This window comes from Bos indicus x Bos taurus, chromosome 12 (genome assembly GCF_003369695.1).
Source record: "Bos indicus x Bos taurus breed Angus x Brahman F1 hybrid chromosome 12, Bos_hybrid_MaternalHap_v2.0, whole genome shotgun sequence".
In the NCBI taxonomy this organism is placed as follows: Eukaryota; Metazoa; Chordata; class Mammalia; order Artiodactyla; family Bovidae; genus Bos; species Bos indicus x Bos taurus.
In genome coordinates this window covers 86,565,244-86,586,116 of record NC_040087.1, presented here as the reverse complement: position 1 = coordinate 86,586,116, position 20,873 = coordinate 86,565,244, and the positions used below count along the sequence as shown (strand labels likewise).

General features: G+C 52.5%; 1 protein-coding gene across 3 annotated transcripts in view; it reads left to right on the top strand.

Annotated features, from left to right (window-relative positions):
- Positions 1 to 17,596: 17,596 nt before the first annotated feature.
- Positions 17,597 to 20,873, top strand: part of RASA3 (RAS p21 protein activator 3) — an 80,574-nt gene continuing 77,297 nt past the window's right edge. The window contains exon 1 of one of the 3 annotated variants that reach the window (XM_027558069.1): positions 17,597 to 17,774. Coding sequence is in view for 2 of the 3 variants with exons in the window: in XM_027558068.1 (XP_027413869.1) it covers positions 17,720 to 17,774 (55 nt within the window). In the remaining variant the exon portion in view is untranslated. The remainder of the gene's footprint in view (positions 17,775 to 20,873) is intronic. The other 2 variants (XM_027558068.1, XM_027558067.1) reach the window with 2 other exon arrangements.

Here is a 20,873-nt window from a genome sequence, read left to right as displayed (position 1 = left end):
TCTCTGCTTTTAGACTCTGCCCTACCGTCATCTCTTCACTAAAATAAGCGGATGAGTTCTTGAAGCTTGTTTCTTCCAGGACAAAATTGAACGTAAATGTCAGAAAGTGTCTTAGAGTCACCTTGTCCTAGGTCCAGAGGCACCCTTGAGCTACTTAACTTTTAAAAATGGAAGCGATGCTGTGAAAACGGCCCCAGACGCAGTGGATAGCAATAACACGTGTTTCAACCTCACAGGGCAGGCCTGGCTGGAGTGGAGACAGAGCTGGGTCCGGGGGCTCTGACCTTGGGTCAGGGATGTTTCCCTCTGCCTAGGCCTCAGCGTCTGCCGTGCCTTGGTGAAATAACCTACCTTCTGCAGACATCACGGTAGGTATCTTGGTGTCAAGGACACGCAAGGCAGCAGGTTTGATGGGTCTTCAGCTGAAGACGAGCTGCTGCTTGCCTTGAGGTCGTGGGGTGCAGGCGAAGCGGTTTCCCTCTGCGGCGTCACTGACTGGGGAGGGGAGGGCAGGGCCAGGCCAGGGGGAGCCGCGGTGTCCTACCTCCTTCGCCGGTTCACCGGCTCACACCAGTGGTGTCCTTTGCTGTGTGAGCTTCTGGGACCCTTTCAGTCAGGTTTCTGACCTCGAGCCTTCATGGAGACCTCACCAATTAAAATTTCTGACATCTTACTTGCTGGTTGCCAAACCCGAAGATTCGGTCCCACCCTGACCTCATCTTGCTTCTGCCCCGCCCGCCTCTCTTCCACTGGCCTCTCTGCAGGAGAAACGCAGATTTGCCCTGAAGCCAAAGACCTGAAGTCCAGAGCCTCCACCGCACCCAAGGCCTTGGGAAGACGCGAGTGGTCTTGTCTTCATAACTTTAACCCTTTTTCTTTTCAATAGACGACCCCCTCCCCCAGCGTCCGGTCATACCTACTTCAGGACCTGCTGCTGCTCCTACCTCTTCCTTCTCTGTAACCCCTCCCTGCTCCTGTGTTCCCTGCTGGATGGACGTCTCCAGGGGGTGGTCGCTGGGTCACCAGAGGATGTGAGGCTGAGACGGCAGGACCCCAAGAGCCTTCCACACTCAACCAGATACTCTATCTGGACACATTTAATATTTGGTTTTGCGTTTTTGTGTGAAGAAAACTTCCTGGAACTCAGAGAAACTATGAAAAGCAAAGTAACCCGTGGCTGGAATCCTAAATGTTAAAGCTAATAACTAACACACAGGATGTGATACTTCGCCCTTGAGCATGGAATAGCAATTTGCTGTGAAACCTAATTTTAAAAGATGTCAGTGCATTGGGCAATGAGTCAGCACAATTCTTACCAATTTAGTGGAGCAACACTGAGGTGAAACATGCAGGTACCTAGAGAACATGGCCAGTGGATACTGTTTCCTCTCTTTACACTTGAGTTTAGGGATCTGGCCTATTAGTGAACCCAGAGGATTGTCACTCGCGCTGCAAAGCATCCTCACAGAGATGAGCTGACATGACCTTGGAGCAGACAGCTACATAAAAAAAATAGAAAATTAAAGGTCGAATTAATGACCTCAGAAACATTTCAGAAAATAGTGCATATCCATCATGTAAGAACAGGATGCTATCTTCTAACAGGCAGAAAACAGTAAAGAAATTAAAATATGGGCTTACTGAACTTAAATCCCACGAAGAGCTGTCGGCCAGGACGGAGCTCAAACGTAGAGATGGGGAGACCCCCGAGAAGAGCTGGAGGTGGTCTGTGGTCAGCTTGGGAGTGAAGTGTCTGAATACTTGGGTTTCAGAGAGACAGGACGAGCGACCACAAGTGCGTAACAGGAAAACTTCCTGAGCGGCTCAGGGACTGACCCCACGAGGCTGAGGACACTGGAAGTGTGACCAGCAACCCATTGCCCTTAAGTAAGTTCAACTCACTTTCTAAAAGACAGACTGTCGGGTTGAATCACAAAGCTGGAACCGGCCTACAGCAGAGGGAGTCAGAGCGTGTGTGGTGGGAGAGCTGGCAGAGCCGCGCCAGACAGACGATCCTTAAGAGAACACGCCCACGGGGCTGCATGTCCTTTTTAACTAGAGAAGGCAAAGAAGCAAAGACAGCCACAAAATGCCTGCGGAAGAAGACTCACGGCGGCCACGCACTGCTGGTCCTCAGATGAACGGACGAATTAGAAAACCCAGAAATACAAGTTACACAGGGATCTACTGATAAAGATGCCATTTCAGATTATCAGGGAAAGGATTAGCCACATGTTGTCTGAGAGAACTAAAGAGCCATCTGAAAAATTAGCTTCAATCCACATCTTATATCTTAATCAAAATAAATTCAAGACAAATCAAAATTTAACTGGAGACAAAGAAAGCATGAAAGTAGTAAATGAAAATAAGAATTATTTTAAAAATAATGTGAGAGGGAAAGTTCTTTCTACAGTATGATACAAAACTCCAGAAGACAAAAGTTAATAAAAATAATTTTAAAAATAAAATAGCACAGCATAGCATCACATCCCTGGAAGAATCTTCCAATAATACATGGGATCTGAGCCCTAATGAAAACAGTTTTAAAATAAAATTGTTCAAAAATCAAATAAAGGTCTTTGGGTTAGCTGATTAAACACTATATTAAAAAATAAATCTACCAATAAATTTTATTACAGAAAAATAAACTATATCTTTAACAAAACACAAGCCAAAGACACAAACCCAGAGGTATTTGCATACTATAATCTAAGAAAGAGAGTCATTTCTTTAGTAAACGAAGATACCAACAAGTCAATACAAAAGACCACAGACCCGACAGAAAAGTGAGCAGTAATGATGAACAGACATTTCACAGCAAAAGAGATGCCCTGGCCTTGAAACAGTGAAAAGATTCATGACCCCGAGAAGCACAAGCAAGCGTTGCCAGGAGCTGTGTGGGGGGCTGTGGAGGCCCCCACCCTCAAGGGTTTTCACGCTTCTTCAGAGCCAGCCACACCGCCTCCCTCTTATGGCTCATCCTTAAACAGTTTTAATGCAGACCACAGGAATCAGGAATCATGATCTTAAACGTCGCGAGTGATGACAGGGCAGCAGCCCTGCCCAGAGGGGACGGAGCCTTCAGTCATCACAGGAGCTGCCGTGGCAGCTACAGCCCTGCCGTGTGCATGGGCCGGTCCAGCCTCAGCCTGAACCTTCCCCATCAGAGCGCTGGACAGCCCTGTGTGCCTCCCAGCCCCGATGTCCCCCTGCCGATGGGGGGACAGGGGTTCCGGCTCACAGGGTGATTACAGGCGACTGCTATCTCTGTTTGCCCAGGCTGAGGGTGACCTTGGACCCTAGAGTTGGGGTTGTGCTGGGGGCCTGGCTAATCGGCCTGAGGACCTGGAACCGGGCCTGCCTGTCAGCACGGACCTGGGGGAGTGCTCTGCTGGTTAGCGCTCTGCTGGTTAGTGGCATGCCGGTTAGCGCTCTGTGAGTTAGTGTTCTGCTGGTTAGTGGTCTGCTGGATAGCACTCTGCTGGTTAGCGCTCTACTGGTTAGCGCTCTGCTAGTTAGTGGTATGTCAGTTAGTGCTCTGTTGGTTAGTGCTCTGTGAGTTAGCGTTCTGCTGGTTAGTGGTCTTCTGGTTAGCACTCTGCTGGTTAGCGCTCTGCTGGTTAGTGGCATGCCCGTTAGCTCTCTGACGGTTAACACTCTGGCAGTTAATGCTCTGCTAGTTAGTGGCATGCCGGTTAGCACTCTGCTGGTTAGCGCTCTGCCGGTTAGCGCTCTGCTAGTTAGTGGCATCTTGGTTAGCACTCTGCTGATTAGCGCTCTGCTGGTTAGTGGTCTTCTGGTTAGCGCTCTGCCGGTTAGCGCTCTGCTAGTTAGTGGCATGCTGGTTAGCACTCTGCTGGTTAGTGCTCTGCTAGTTAGTGGCATGCCGGTTAGCGCTCTGTTGGTTAGTGCTCTGTGAGTTAGTGTTCTACTGGTTAGTGGTCTTCTGGTTAGCACTCTGCTGATTAGCGCTCTGCTGGTTAGTGGCATGCCGGTTAGCGCTCTGTTGGTTAGTGCTCCGTGAGTTAGTGTTCTACTGGTTAGTGGTCTTCTGGTTAGCACTCTGCTGATTAGCGCTCTGCTGGTTAGTGGCATGCCAGTTAGCGCTCTGCTGGTTAGCGCTCTGCTGGTTAGCGCTCTGCTAGTTAGTGGCATGCTGGTTAGCACTCTGCTGGTTAGCACTCTGCCGGTTAGCGCTCTGCTAGTTAGTGGCATGCCGGTTAGCACTCTGTTGGTTAGTGCTCTGTGAGTTAGCGTTCTGCTAGTTAGCGGTCTTCTGGTTAGCACTCTGCTGGTTAGCACTCTGCTGCTTAGTGGCATGCCGGTTAGCACTCTGTTGGTTAGAGCTCAGCCAGTTAGTGTTCTGGTAGTAAGTCTTTTCCTTTCTCACAAGTTGCTTTGAAAGACAATTCAGAAATAAAGTTTTTGTTAAGAGAAACAGAGATTGTGGCAAATAATCCACAATCCATTGTCTGCCTGAGACAAAGGGTAAAAGGCCCGTCTCCACGCTGCTTCTAGGCTTGGCCGTGTAAATTGGTTTGACCACTGAGATACAAGCAGGGGCTTGAAATGTGCACAGATCCTGGAGTTTGCTGCTCATGGTATGGGAAACCCCTTGGTGCTGAGTTAACAAGGCTGGTTTGCTGCCGTGAGAATGACTGATCGAATGTGGGGAAATGTGGCCACCCCTGCACTAGCAAACGAGGCCACCCTAGATGGGAGAACTGCCCACCAACCCAGAACCAGAGAGTGGTGCCACTGCAAGCCATGGGGTGTTTGTTTGATGGTTGCTATGTAACCGACAGAGAGGTTTTGCTAGAATGTTAGTAGATGTAGCTAAAGCTGCTTAGTGCATAAAATGAAGACGTGGAAATGAACCTATACAAGGACACTGGAAAAGAAAATAACACTTTATGAAGTGCGGTGCTGAGACCCAAAGAGGCGGAGTGTGTAAAATTCATCTTCAGTTTGGATGTGCGATGGCTGAAAGTTCTTTCCCCTATTTGAATGGCTACTTCTTTCAAAGTTCCTCTTTAGAAGAGAAAACTTCTTGTAAACAAATCCAGATTAGGTGTTGAGGCTTGTTCTGTGATCTTGCTGGTGCATTTATATCTCAGGAGGACGTCTGCCAGGGACACACCACATGCTGGTGAGAGCTCCGCCGCTGAGGGGGTGGTCGGGGTCACAGAGGCCGTCACAGGCTTCCCCGGACAATCCAGTCTTAACAGGTCCCATGTCCTAGGAACCGCCTTTGTCTAGGGCAGGCTGGGGCTGCTGGCCACTCTTTTCCAGAAACAACAGTGCAGCACCCTTCAGGATCAGAGGAAAGGTCAGTTCTGGGCCGGCCCTGGACCTGCTGGGCCAGAGCCTCAGGATCAGAGGAAAGGCCAGTTCTGGGCCGGCCCTGGACCTGCTGGGTCAGAGCTTCAGGATGGGTCCAGCTGCTTTTACCTGGCCCCTCAGGTCATGCTGATGGTATGAACTGGCTCTGGGAGGGGCTGAGGCCCAGGTTCGTCTGGTGGGGGCCCAGAGAGGCTTGTTTAACAGAGGACCCTCAGGATCCCCGTGGCTGGGGAAGATCTGGAGGAAGTTCAGTCAGCGGAGGACCTGTGGTCTGACCACCGACCCACAGCCCCACACACAGGCTCCTGGGTTTGCCCGATGGCTCCAGGCCACGTTCGAGGAGTCCTTGCCACTTGGGGACATTGTCGATGTTTTCAGCAGGTGGTAAATGCTAATCACCCTGTCAGAAATCTGAGTAAACCCAGTAGTTGACTTAGCTGCTGAGTCAGGCATCTCCACTCGCAACGCACGAGTGGTCAATCACGCCATCAGCAGTGATAAAGAGAAACGTGTAATGGTATTATTAAGCACTTGAGCATCGTCGTGTGCAATAAAAAAGAACACTCTTTCGGCTCTAGTCACGCTGAGCATGGTAAGCACAGACTTCTAAGGAAAAAGAATAAAGGATGATGTTCTGAATTTCAGCCCCTGTTCACTTAAACACATCTTAGCTTTTACTGTGCTTTGTAGGTGACGTGGCAATGTTGCCCAGTTCTGGTAAAAATCTACGGGAGAGAAGAAAGTAAGATGGTTTAGCAATGTGTGTGACCAAAGATGCAATCACTTTTTTATTTCCTAAGGAGGAAGTTAGGCAAAGATAATAGCTCTATAAATTTTTGTACTATTCCCATTGCTTCACAGTTGGCTTAGAATAAAAATCATCTAGTGTAGGTTATTTCTGTTACCTGAGAAATCGTCCCATGTCACAGTGATTCTGGTGACTGATGTCTACACGTGGTTGTCTGCTGTCTTGCTGGCACCCCTGCCACAGCCACAGAGGACAGGATTGTGGGGTACTCTGAGCAGGACCTGAGCCCTGAACCTGAGGCCCCACCACGGCCGGCAGAGGAAACTTGGTGGGCCCCAGCAGCCCACTGGGGCCACAGTAGGGACGTGGCTGAGAAACTCAGTGACATGTGTGCACGGAAGATTCTGGGAGAAAAGTTAGCTTTGGTGTCAACAGTGACATCGGCCTTCTGAGTTTTTAATAGACAGTCTGGTGAGCTAACCAGGGATCGAGCATTTCAGCACGGTGCTGAGGAGGCAGATGTGGCTGGCGATGCTTGACATTCTGGGCTGAGCTGGGCTCTGCTGACTGGCTTTGAAAGGCTCAGAGAGAAATCAAGCCGTCAAGGGCATTATGCACAAGCCGGGAGTTCGTAAAAACTTGTTAGTCAAAAGCCTCTGAATATCTGAGTCCGTCTTGAGAGAGCCTCGTGCTGGTGATTACACAATGATGTCTATCTATATATAGAGCAGATGCTGGCATTCAGTTTAGAGAACAAAAAACTGTGAAAACAAAGATGAAACAAAAGTAGAAGGTCCCTTCCAAAAAGAAGAACAAAACACAGCCTTTCAAACAAGAATTTCGAAATACTGTGCAGCCATCTTCTCCTGTTTGTTTTTGTATTTCTGATTATTTTATGCGCAGACTGATACACACGTGAAGTTAACACACACCTAGCAGCTGAGGCTAAAGCCAAGAAACAGCAGGTCAAAGCTCGATTCTCATCGTGAGCTGGAGCAGTTGTATCTGCCTCCTTTTCTCAACTCTTTGCCTTAACCCCACTTGAGAGTTAAAGAAATTAGATCTGTGTGTGCTTCTGGCCCTGGGACTTCTCAGCTGCCTTTGTAAACTCAGCATTGAGGGCTAGAAAGGAATTCGGGGAAACCCGCAGACAAGGCGCGCTGGCTTGCTTGGCGGTCCAGAAGTCCTGCTAGCCATTTCCCATCTGGACACCTGACGGGGCCCAGCAAACCTCAACTCCTGGGTCCTTGAGAGTCAGAACAGTGGCCACATCAGAAACATCTTCAGTTACAACAACAGAGATGATGATGCCACAGATCTTATTTCTCTTGTTAATCCACCTTTTAAATTCCCTCTGGGCCGAGTAACGTGTGTGTGAGGGGAGATCGGACTAGGGCACAGGCCACGTGCTCAGCAGGCGACCTGGTCATGGGCTGTGCGGGCTGTGGGGAGCTGGCAGCAATGATTCTCGCCTTCTTGTGGGAAGGCCTCCTCCAGGAGCAGGAAGGAAGTGACTGGTGGGGAGTGAGTCACCGACTCCGGCTGAGAATCCTCTGGCAAGAGCGTGGATTAGCTCTGGAGGCTGGACAGATTCGACCACCCCTGGGCCTCAGCCCCCACCCCCAGCCACCAGCAGATGTAACACACACGGTGTAGACACAACAGTGGATGGGGTTCGGGGCACCCGACAGACACTCACGGTGCTGGATTAGCCGGCTCCTGGGGTGCTGCCTGGCCTGCTTCCACTGGGACATTAGCTGTAAAATGAACATGTGAGTCTTAGGAGAGGCACTTTTAAAAGGTAAATTTCTATTTTACCTGTTAGGAATTGGGGGTGAAGTAGAGCACGGTCACTGAGATCCCCCTGAATGAACACCTGTTCCTCACTTGGCCGCGAGAGCGATCCCCTGGAAGCTGACTCATTACTGCTGCTCTGTGCAGACGCTGAGCCGGGGGCCCCATGGTCTCAGGCCCTGTGTAGTCAGGGGCTGTTCCTGCTGCTCTGGCCTCCAGTCTCCCAGCTCTTCCATCCAGCAGCCACATACATTGTGTTCTGAGTCCTTTCCACCAAGTGAGCTGGAATAATGAGACCAGACCAGCTGGGAGCGGTGTGGCTCCCTGCCTCCCCGGCCCCAAACCTGGAGCTGCAGCCCAAAGGCCCTGCCAGTCCCCGGGTTCTCCTGTGGCCTCTCCTTCCTTCTGCCTTGGGAAGCCGCTCTGCTCTATGGCGGGTGGGGGGCGGGGGGGATGGACAGTGAAGGCAGGGACTTCGGGGACCTCTGGGTGGTCGGGGGCTCACTGGCGATCAGGTCCAGGGCCGCGTGGGTCCCTCCTGCTGCCTTGTCACGTGCACAGCCCCGCCGCCCCTTCCCTGGCCCCTGACGGCCACAGTCGGCTCTCCGTCTCTACAGTTTCTTGTTTTTAAGTCATGTGAGTGGCCTCGTGAGGTGAGCGTGGCAGGCTCTCCTCCTTCTCAAGGTCGCCCGGTTCTGGCACCAGGTCAGCCATCTGCTCCTTTTTGCTGCTGAGCTGTGTCGGTTTAAGATCCACCCGCGGAAGGATGGGTGGAGGTTGTCTCTGGTTTGGGTGTCAGTGAACAGTGGTTTTGCGAGCGTCCTGTCTTCTGAAGATTTCTTCCTCCAGGGGAGGGTCTGGGGTGAGTACGAGGCCTCCCTCTGCACTGGACGAAGCTCATCCTGGAGGCAGTGGCAGGGAGAGCCGACTCCTGGGGGTGGGTACCTGCGGGGGCTGCGACCCGAGGTCCCAGGGCGGAGCGGCTGACCGCCTCCCCCAGGTCTCCCAGGTCCGGTGCAGGTGCTGTGGGACAGCAGGTGTCTCCCAGGTGCTGGGGGAGTGGGGGTGGGGTGAGAGGAAACTGCCTCACCCTCGCCCTGAAACCACCGAATCGTCCTGAGCACTGAACGCCAGCAAAACGCCTCGTGGTCCTCAGCGCCTCTCTCTGGGAGGGCACTGTTGGCCCGTTTTCACAGACCAAGACACTTAGAGATAATGAGGGAAGAAGAGTTCTGTTCACATCAAACCATTTGGAAGGGATAGCAGGTAACTGAAGTGGGTGTCAGGGGCCCGTGTTAATAAAAGCAGCGTCCACCCCTCACGGTCACACACAAAGTTGATGGACTTGCATTCATGCTCCCAGATGCCACGCTTGCTCCTGACCCCTCCTGGTCTCCCTGCCTCTGTGGGATGCACGGTCTGGCCAGTGGCCCCCGTCCGCTCCCTTCTGTGCTGCCTGCGGCCCTGAAGCTGGGAGCGATGGCCTCTGTGAGGGGTGAGAGGCAGTCCTGGCTGGGCCGGCCGCCGAGCCAGAGCGACCTCGGAAATGGGCTTCCGGTCTTCACCACGTGCCGCCACTGTGTTCACAGCTTCGAGGCCATGTCCACCTCTGGGGTCATCTCCTCTGCTTGCTTCCCCCACCTCTCCAGGCTGAGCCTGCCCGAGGGGTGCTCAAGGCAGTGGGCAGCTGCCTGCCTGAGGCAACGGGTGTACCATAACTTCCCAGGGATCCGCAGCCTCCGGACACGTGCCCTGTGCCCAGTAAAGGAATCTCTAAACAGCAAATACTCGTGCAAAACGGTAGAGATCCGTGCAAGACCGCCTATAAATTATAGTAACACCGTGAAGGACACGTAATGGGCCCGCAGGTGCCCATTCGCTCCTCTCACGTTTCTTTACTGCGATGTTGTGTCTTCCGATCCAGTGTTTCACAAAAGCTCCTTCTGACCATAAAGTCTGTTTTGCCCAATTGTTAACAACCTACAGAGCAGTTTGGGCCAAGGCAGCTTTATCGCTGGATCTCTGCAGCCCAGCTCTCTACATAGGAAGAGTCTGTGGTCAGAGGCAGAGGTTTCCAGAGCTCCTGGGATCTCTCCTTTGCAGCCTGTGCTGTGATTCTATTGTGAGAAAACATTGACAAGAAGTCTCTACCCCAAGTGGTCTGTGCCAGGTACCCACACCTCTCCTTTTAGCTTCTTCTGGGGTGCTTTGATGAAGACTTTAGAAGAAAAAAAACGCATACCCTTCTGCCATAGCTAAGAAGGCAAGGCTTGGGGCCTAGTTAGCTGCTGATTTCAGGGGTATCCTCAAAGAATCTCTTGATATTTGGCAAATTAGGTAAAAAAATAACTTTATGATAAAAACATAGATATTTTGAGCAAATATTCTTCATCATAAGCAATCATGGCATTACCTAACTCTACATAACAGGTAAATCTATTAGATACCTGCAATTACACTTTACTGTCACTCAAATCGACAGGTGCATTGATACTGATCAATGGCATCCCACGTGAACTCTTAGGGTTTCTGCTCGTGAGGCTGGGCCAGGCCTGAGCTGCCCTTGCTGCTGCTGCTGCTTCTAAGTCACGTCAGTCGTGTCCGACTCTGTGCGACCCCATAGACTTCAGCCTACCAGGCTCCGCGGAGCTTGGTAATCCCTAAATCTCGCTGGCTTTACACAGCACGCGATGTTTCCCACAGCTGCTCACCAAGGTGGCTCCAGAGCGGCTGTCTCCCCACAGGTATCGGCAGCCCCAGGCACTTCCATCTTATGTCTGAGTCTCAAAGCGAGGCCTCCCGCTCACTGCGGACAGAGAAGAGAGGACGGAGCTGATCGGCGGCTTTTCCCAGCTTCCAAAAGAGGTGCTGGACTCTGCAACGAGCTTCCAGGAGGGGAGGCAGCGTGGACCCCCTTCCCAGGAGCAGCTCCCGGGCTGGCAGTGGCCCAGCCCTGGTCTCCTCGCAGGCCACCGAGCCGGGCCTCCCCTCCACCAGCAGCTCAGAACACCTGGGCTTCGAGCATCTGACAGGAAGCTCAGTGCAGACACATTTGCTTGAGGCTGTTCCCCTAGGTGTGGGGCAAACAACGAATACTGGAGGAAGATTATTCAAGGGTGTTATTCCTCTTTTCTCTGGATTCTCCGAATGCGTTCTCTTGCACCTATCAGGCCACCAGAGACACCTTCCTTGACTCCTAAGAGCCTGAGTAAACTACCAGAGAACTAGGCTGAACATTATGAAATTTGGAAAGCTCAGAAGTGGCCACAGGACTGGAAAAGGTCAGTTTTCATTCCAATCCCAAAGACAGGCAATGCCAAAAATGTTCAGACTACTGTACAATTGCACTTGTCTCACACACTAGCAAAGTAATGCTCAAAATTCTCCAAGCCAGGCTTCAACAGGACGTGAACTGAGAACTTTCGGATGTTCAAGCTGGATTTAGAAAAGGCAGAGGAACCAGAGATCAAATTGCCAATATCTGTTGGATCATCAAAAAAGCAAGAGAATCCCAGGAAAACATATACTTTTGCTTTATTGATTACACTAAAGCCTTCAATTGTGTGGATCACAACAAACTGTGGAAAATTCTGAAAGAGATGGGAATACCAGAGCACCTGACCTGCCTCTTGAGAAATCTGTATGCAGATCAAGAAGCAACAGTTAGAACTGGACATGGAACAATGAACTGGTTCCAAATTGGGAAAGGAGTACATCAAGGCTGTATATGGTCACCTTGCTTATTTAACTTATATGCAGAGTACATCATGCAAAATGGCAGTCTAGATGAAGTACAAGCAGGAATCAAGATTGCTGGAAGAAACATCAATAACCTCAGGTATGCAGATGATGCCACCCTTGTGGCAGAAAGCAAAGAGGAACTAAAGAGCCTCTTGATGAAAGTGAAAGAGGAGAGTGAAAAGGCTGGCTTAAAGCTCAACATTCAGAAAACAAAGATCATGGCATCAGGTCCCATCACTTCATGGCAAACAGATGGAAAAACAATGGAAACAGTGACAGACTTAATTTTCTTCGGCTCCAAAATCACTGCAGATGGTGACTGCAGCCATAAAATTAAAAGATGCTTGCTCCTTGGAAGAAAAGCTATGACCAACCTAGACAGCATATTTAAAAAGTGGAGACATTACTTTGCCAACAAAGGTCTACCTAGTCAAAGCTCTGGTTTTTCCAGTAGTCATGTATGGATGTGAGAGTTAGACTATAAGCTGGACTATAAGAAAGCTGAGCGCCAAAGAATTGATGCTTTTGAACTGTGGTGTTGGAGAAGACTCTTGAGAATCCCTTGGACTGCAAGGAGATCAAACCAGTCCATCCTAAAGGAAATCAGCCTGAATATTCATTGGAAGGACTGATGCTGAAGCTGAAACTCTAATACCTTGGCAACCTGATGCAAAGAACTGACTCATTGGAAAAGACCCTGATGCTGGGAAAGATTGAAGGCAGGAGGAAAAGCAGATCAAAGAGGATGAGATGGTTAGATGGCATCACCAACTTGATGGACATGAGTTTGAGTAAGTTCTGGGAGTTGGTGAAGGACGGGGAAGTCTGGCGTGCTGCAGTCCATGGGATTATAAAGAGTCAGACATGACTGAGTGACTGAACTGAACTGAACTGCTCCTCGGAAGAAAAACTATGACCAATCTAGATAGCATATTACAAAGCAGAGACATTACTTCACCAACAAAGGTCCGTCTAGTCAAAGCTATGGTTTTTCCAATAGTCATGTATGGATGTGAGAGTTGGACCATAAAGAAGGCTGAGTGCCAAAGGATTGATGCTTTTGAACTGTGGTGTTGGAGAAGACTCTTGAGAATCCCTTGGACTGCAAGGAGATCAAACCAGTCCATCCTAAAGGAAATCAATCCTGAATATTCATTGGAAGGACTGATGCTGAAGTTGAAGCTCCAAGATATTGGCCACCTGATGTGAAGAGCTGACTCATTAGAAAAGACCCTGATGCTGGGAAAGATTGAAGGCGGAAGGAGAAGGGGACGACAGAGGATGAGATGGTTGGATGGCATCAGCATCTTAATGGACAAGAGTTTCAGCAAGTTCTGGGAGATGGTGAAGAACAGAGAAGCCTGGTGTGCTGCAGTCCACGGGGTTGCAAAGAGTTGGACATGACTGAGCAACTGAACAACAATTTATGTCCCCAATTTTTTTCATGTGACAGTGGAAGGAACTATTATAGTCATTCAGCAAGCACCAGCTGAGCTTTTACTATGTTCCAGACACTGTTATGAGCAGAGCAGCAAACCCCATTGTTAAGGATGGAAAGTCACTCCCTGACTTACTGAATATCCCTTATGGAAAAAAATTATCTTAAAAATTCCTCCAAAATATTGTCTTTTCTGAAACACGAACACACTTCCTTTAATTAGGCAACAACATATATGAGACAGTGTGTTCCATCTTTCCCTTTTCACCTTGACTGTCAGGAAACTCAGAGCTGAGCTCTATGTTCATTGCAGTAGCTGCTTTCACTACACAAGTTAGAAACAACAATTTCTTCCTTCAATACATTTTTGATACCCTTTTAATTATGCATTGTATGTTGGTCGTTTATTTTATGTCACTTCAAATCCTTTGAAAGTAGATTGAGCAGATATGAAAATAAATTAATTATGCTATTTTGTGGTGTGTGTGTTCATCACTCAGTCATGTCTGACTCTTCATGACCCCATGGACTGTGGCCCTCCAGCCTCATCTGTCCATGGGATTCTCCAGGCAAGAATACTGGAGTGAGTAGCCATTCCCTTCTCCAGAGGATCTTCCTGACCCAGGGATCGAACCCAGGTCTCCTGTCTTGCAGGCAGATTCTTCACTGTCTGAGCTATAAGGAAGATCCACAATGCTATTTTAGCCATACACAAATATCCATTTGTTGATAGATTGGTGCTTCAATAAATATTTTGGTCGGGTGCAACAGAGGATTCTATGGAAGAGGGAACATGGTAACAGTGAGTTATAAACAAGAGAGAGTACAGGTGTTTTCTGTGAGTCCTCACTTTTCCCTTTGATCCCTCTTTGTCTTCTTGTCTCTTACAATCACAGGTATAAGGGGACAGCTTCTAGTTTAGGAGAGAAGGATCAATCCCTTTGAGCAGAACACAGATCTGAGGAGGCGCGGTACTTGCACGGTCTATGGGGGTGAGTCTTCTCAGAGAAGGAGTCAAGAAAGGACGCTGTACGCATCTCTGTGCTTCTTGGATGGAAAGTGAGGTGCTCAACAATATCCGGCCCCACTGATGTGGGAACCCCTGCGTCTCTATAAACTTATTTCTGACTCTCTGAGCACATGTGTCTCAGAGCACACATATCTTCTCAGACCCTCTGATGAACTGCCAACTTCTTGCTCCTCTGATCTGATTAAAGTGGTTTCATCAATATGGCAAACCAAACTGTTGCTCTGCAGCCCGTCCAGATCTCTTTGGGCTGTGTTACAACAGAGAGCAGGAAAGCCTGAGGATACAGAGACATTCCAGGGTGCGCTAGAGTCTGTGCCATATGATGTAACCTGCTTCTGATTCTCCCCCTTGTTTGGGGTCAGAAGAGGGCATCCCCAGCCCCGTGGCCACGCACCACAGTTCAGAGGTCTGGCTGTGCACCACCTCTGGCCCAGCAGCTGCAACCATGTCATCATCATTTTCTGATCTCCCATCTTGGCCTTCCTTGCTGGGATGGCTCTTAACCCGCACAACAAGGAACCAAGGTGGGTGCTCTGACAACCGTCACAAACGTGCCTACAAGTCCCTCACCTGTAGTGCGGGGAAATGATCGCCTGGCGGGCTTGCTGTGAGCTGCTCCTGGCCCCAAGCTCCATGTTTTCCTGGGCCTCACAGGTTTCACTCTAACAGGGGCATGACAATCCTTTAACTCAGAACCCAGCTCAGCAGCTCTTCAAACGTCTAGGTGTTTCCCTCTCCAAGTGGAATTACCTGCGTAAATGGCCACAGGTCCCTCTGGGGGAGGTCCCGGGGGATGTAGTCCTCTCCTCCAGTCGGCAGTCCCTGGGATGAGAACTGGCTCACGCCTGGAAACTGGGTAAGGGACTGTGACATTCTATTGAAGCAACTTTCTTGGGCCCTTGAGCCCTGTCTTCAACTTTCTTTGGTTGCATAAACTGAGTAGTTCTCCTGCTGGCTGGCTTCTGTCCTGCCCCTGATGCCATGTTCGACTGACCATCACTGTAGCTTTTCCAGCTCAGCACATCAGGGCTGCCACTGCAGTCTTGCTGCACAGGAACTACTCCCAGTTACTTCTGAAGTTAAACGTCACCATCTGGCCTCTATCATGTCACCACCTCGTCATGCTCACTGCTATTAGGGAGCCCAGTGCTCCCTGTAACCACGTCTCCGCCCTCCTCAGTCCTGCACAGCCAGCACGTCCCTCATCACGTTTGGAAATGGAGCGTCTCCTGGGCTTTCTAGGCACTGACTAGGTTTCCTGGGCTCCTGGAGCTTATTTCCTCTCCTGTTTCATGGCTCTGAGCACTGGGATGCTGTCCTCAGCTGTCTGCCACAACCACTGGGCATTTCCACTTCAATTCATGTGGGATGCTGCTTTTTACAAGCTTCCAAAGGCCCTACGAGGGGTCTGGAGTTCCAGCCCGGGTGCTGAATCCTGTATCATGGTTCAATGACGCTGTGTCAGGGGACTCTAACCTGGTCCCCCGTGATGGCAGTCCTCTCCTGGGTCCAGCGTTCTTTGGCTCTGCTCCTGATTTTGCTCCCCCGGTCCCTCCAGCACGTTTTCCATGTTTGCAGATCCAGCACTTCCCCAGCTGGGAGATGCTGCTGTGCTGGGGAGTGGAGATGGACGCAGAGCACAGGCACCCTCCCACAATCATCTGTAAGCACAGAGGGCGTGTTTGCCTGTGACAGGGGAAGGGGCACACCTCTTCAAGTGCAAAAGATTTAGGGAGGCTGGGATTCAAGGTTCTGAGTGCATTAATCCAGAGGACACTCCCCCAAACCTCTGGGTCACAGCAACCTTCCTTGGGCTGGGCCTGCAGGCGGCCCTGGAGCACTCTGACTTTTGTTATTAAGTCCTCACTCTGATCCACAGCTTTTTTGGTTCTCTGGCTGTAGGAGAGTTATATGGTGACAAAGAAATCTTTTTGTCACATTTTCCTTAAATGGGTGATCTTCTCATTGCCTCGCCCTCAGCAAGAACCCTCTGGTTCCAAAGCCAGGTGAATCCTGCTTTTCCCAACCTCCCTAGTGCCTGAAACGCTGCACTGCACTGCGCCCCCATGCTCAGCTTGGATGCAGTCACTGGCAGGTAGGGGGCTCCCAGCTCTCAAACCCCATCACAGAGGCCACTCCTAGAACACTCCTGGCCCCAACTGTCTTATGCTGGTTTCTCTGGAAACAGACTCTGAAGCAGAGATCGGAGTGTGAAGGCCTTTTTTGGAAGTGTTCTCAGAAGGGGAGTCCTGAGAGGGAGTGAGGGAAGGAAGACTGCATTGGGGAGCAGCTGGTCAACAAGGCATCTGCTCCCAGGGCTCAAGCAGATCCTCTGAGAAACTTGGGAGCTGGGGGTGCTTTCCAGTTCCCCAGATGGAGGCAAATCCCTCCCAGTTCAGATCAAAGGAAGGCTGGCTTACTGCAGGAGCCCCCGAGGTCTGGAGTAGGGTGCAGCAGCTCTCACTGGGGCTTGGACAAGGGAGGGGCTGCTGCCCTAACCTTCCTGTTAAACCCCAGTAAACACCTTCTGTGAAGGTCTTGAGCAGATAAACTCCAGCAGATGACTGAGGACCTGGAAGGAGGCTCAAGTAGTCTGGTAAAGAGGATCATTAACTTTTCTCAACACATACGTCAACATTTCTTTAAGGAAGTGAGGAAAAGTAACGAAGAGAACAGGCCTCTCTATTTATTATGCTTGTATTCTGGGATGTGTGTGTGTGTGTGTGTGTGTGTGTGTGTGTGTGCTTGTGTGGTGCTGCGGGCTCTGAAGCCAGAGGAGGGGAAGAGGACGTGAAGTCAGTAGACACAGAAAATGCTCTGAGGATGGTAGCCTGGGGGCAGGGAGGACAGACAGGAGTGCACTTGACCTTGTGAGAAGCTAGGAGCTAAGGGTGGCCCGAGGCCCGGGACGGGCAGGTTGGCAGCTGGAGGGATTGGTTCTCACCAGGACTGCCCGCTCCTCCAGATCCCAGGTCGCCTGCAGTGCCTACTCTGAGAGGGCTGAGTTGGGCCGCGGAATTCTTTTCCTTTTCCATCTTTAGGTTTGCGTTTCTTAAATCCCTGTGCATGTGTCTTCCCTCCCACGCCCCTGACTGGTCCCCACACCCAGCAACACTCGCCGCCCCCCGCACACCCGGCTGCTCGGCCTGTTTCCCCTGCAGCAACCAGCCCGGTCGCCCCTCCGGCTGCTTCCCACTGCACCCCCGTCCTGCTCTCGCCGCCGGCCTGGACCCCGCACTCCCCGCCGGTTCATCTCTGCCCCGCCAGGAGTCCGGTGCAGTTCCTAGGATGCTTCGCGGATACAGAACCAGCCCCTCGGGCCTGGGATGTGGGCGGAGCCTCCCCGCCCCTCCTTCTTGCCCTCAACCAATGAGCGGCTGGGATCGCTCCGTTGGCCGGACGGTGACGCCTCCGCCCCGCGGCGGTCTTTGGGCGACCGGGGCAGGGGGCGTGGCCTTTCCGCCCCCCGCTTGCGTCCGGCCAATGGGCGGCGTGTGGGCGGGGTCGGAGGCGGAGCTCAGCGGGCGCGCGGGCGCGGGGTCCAGCCCGGAGCGCGGGGACTGCGCCGCCGCTCGGGCTCCGGCTGCTCCGCGGGACTCGGCTCGCGGATCCCGGCGGACCCAGCATGGCGGTGGAGGAAGAGGGGCTCCGGGTCTTCCAGAGCGTGAAGATCAAGATCGGTGAGCTCCCAGGAGCAGGCGGGGCGGCGAAGTCTTCGGGGGGCTCGCGGCGGCGCCCCCGGTCCCCAACCCCTTCGCTGGGGTTCACGGCACTGGCGCCTCCCAGCGATGCGCGCTCCCCGGTTGCGGCCCCCTCCTCACCCCGGGAGAGCTTAGCCGCGGCCCCCTCCCCAGCACCAGAGACGCCCAGCGGCGGCCCTCTCCCCGCCTGCCCCGAGGGCGGGCTGGGCCGAGGGGGCCGGTGGCCCTGGGGGACGCAGCTCCCCGCCGCTGGCGTCCCCTAGTCCCCGGAGGCAGGGTCGACTGCAGCCGGGGGAGGTGCTCCGCCGGACTTGGGTCTGGTCCCCAGGGACTGCGTATCTGCGTGTGCACGAGCGCGCGCATGGGGGCTCTCCGGATGCGAGAATTTTAGGTGCCAGAAACACCCAGCTTGGGATTCCGCGCCTCGCTTAGTGCGGCACCCAGACACTTCCTTTGCTGGGGACGTGGGAGCTCTTGCACCTTCCCTCCGGGGCGAGGGGCCGAGCGGGTGGCTGTGTAGGTGGATGTGTCTGTGTGTGTCTGCCTGTGACTGTGTGCCGGCGCTCTGGCCCAGGGCTCTCTCAGGGCAGGGCGCCAGGACAGCCACCCCCTCCCCCTTCCATTGAGAACTGGCGGAGGGAGCTCTTGGCCACCAGGGCCTGCCATTCAGGTCGTGTCCCCAGAGCCGCCTGCCGCTCTCACTGGATCCAGGAGCTGGGGGAGGGGCTGGGAGGCTGTGTCTGGACTTCCTGGGTTTATGTGGAGAGACTTGCTTTTTCCCACTTCTGACTGGGAAGGGTGATGTACAAGTTCTCCAAAAACAAGACCAGGGCCTGGAGTGACCGTTACCCGTCACTGCCATTGGCGTGCCGGCTGAGAGGACAGCTCCCGCTGGAGAGGGCTTCTAAGGCCTGCGAGAGTTGCCCTCTCAGGGTCCTTCTTGCTCACTGAACCCCGGGGTCCTCCACGTTCCCATGTGAAAAAGGGCCTCTGGGAACCATGCCAGGCCCCCAATGACTTCTGGAGCGTCAGTTGTTGATGACATCTGATGCTGCTTAGGAATTCCAGCCACCCCAAATCAGCGTGTTGTTTCCTGTCTGCTTTATTTTGGTTTATGGATCATCGCTGAGACGCTGTTGATATTTGGCTCAGAAGCACTGCAGATAGGATGGGGCCGCACCTCAGCCCTGAGGAGATTGCCTGCAGAGGGTTTCTCTTGTTTACTTGGTTGGAATCTGCTGTCACTTTCTGCCGAGAGGTTCAGCAGGGCCCTCCACCTGAAGTGAGGCGGGGAAAGTGCCTCTCAGCCCCAGGGCCAGTGAGCATGAAGGGGATTCACATCAGAGGCCTTGAGCTGCTTCCTTAATCAGGGGACAGGAAGGGGTGGGGCATGGCCGCGGGGGTGTGCCAAGCTTCTGGGTGCAGCAGGCATGAGGGGGTCTGGGGACTTTGGAGTTCGAGCCCCGCACAGCCAGCTTGGACTTGTGTCAGGAAGCCGAGAAAATTGATTTCTTTCCAGAGTGGCCCAGTCCAAGAAGCAGAGGGCGAGGAGGTCCCCACAGGTCCAGGAGAGGAACTCTGCTGGCCTGGCAGGACTCCCTCAGGGAGGCTCTGGACCCACACAGATGGGCCAGGCCTGGAGGAAAAGGGCTTGGAGATGCTGCTTGGTTAGGCTTTCTCTCTTTTGTGTGTATCGCTTTAAACAAGTGAGAGGAGCGCCCGGCTCAGTGGGGGATTAGTGCAGCCACTGAACATCTGCTGCTCCAGCCCCGCATGGGGACGGGTATTATTAGAGCCGTTGGAGACCCCCACCCTGATGTTTGGGGACTGCAGCAGAGAGGATGAGCAGAAACGCCTGTCTACAGTGGTCCAGCTCCCTGGGCATGGTTTCAGCTCTCAGAAGACCCTGTCTTCTTCCGTCTTTGAGGGTCTTCACCCGCCGTGCGGGGCTATCCCATCTTTGTCGCTGGGGCTTGGAGGGAGCAAGGGCCTCTGCAAAGCACAGGTAGGGCCTCCTCCTGTGCTGGAGCAAAGAGGCGGTCTGGGCCTTGCTGCTGACTTCGAACCTGGGCCTGGCCCCAGAGGGGGAATGCGGGAGCCAGTCAAGGGGCTTAGTCTTGTTCCACTGTGAGTAGGAGGGCCTGGTGGGTGGTGCCCCAAGCTTTCCACTTCTTTCTTCCTTCCCCTGCTGTGGCCAGGCTTGACTCTGACTTGCCTCAGTGCCGGGCCATGGAGGCAGGCCAATGAGGAGGGATACCAGCACTGACCTGGAGGAGGGGCGGCTACACAGGCACACCCACCTCCTGGTCCCGGTAGACCCTGGCTGATCGTCCATTCATACTGAGCCCTGTCTTGGGGCTGGCTGGCAGCATGCCCGTGTCTGCTGGTGGCCTGCCGGCTGGAAGACACAGAGTAAGCGCCCCCCCCCCCCCACTTTCATGGCCTCGTTTTTCCATTTGCAAAATGCCGGCAGTCATTGTCTACAGCATCCTGTGGGAGCTTCCCTACCCCCACCCCCCCAAAAGAGACAGAGGAATTCTCCCTCCAGTTATGCCGTCAGCAGCATCACTGTCCCTAGTACTGAGAGGAAAGGCAGAATGTTTTGGGGAGCTGAGAGTCTTTTGGGGTGGGGCTGTAGTCCTCAGTCTGGAACGTGTGGTGGTACTTGGTCATTAAGAGACTAACGCTGGGGAAAATGGGAAGAATCTCTTCCTTTTTTTCCTCTTCCCCTTTCTTTTTCCTTCCACGTTTTGCAAATGAGATAATACATAAGAAAGTGCTGGGGAAAAGTAAGGTATTTTTATTGTAACTATCTCGAGTCCTTGTCTTAAAGAACCTGTGTCTTTCCCCACTTAAGTCTCGCAGTTATTTTGGATGGTTCTTCTGCACACTTGGCTATCTTACCCGTGGTCTATCTTTGGTAACAGCAGTGTCTCATGTCAAGCGAGACTGAGCACACTTCCTATGAGGCCACTTTGAGGAAGTGTGCTCCTCTGACTTTCCGTGAGTCAGGGCTTTAGCCCTGGGAGGGGAGCGACTGCAGGCGGGATGGGTGCAGACCCCCAGCGGGAGCCCCCT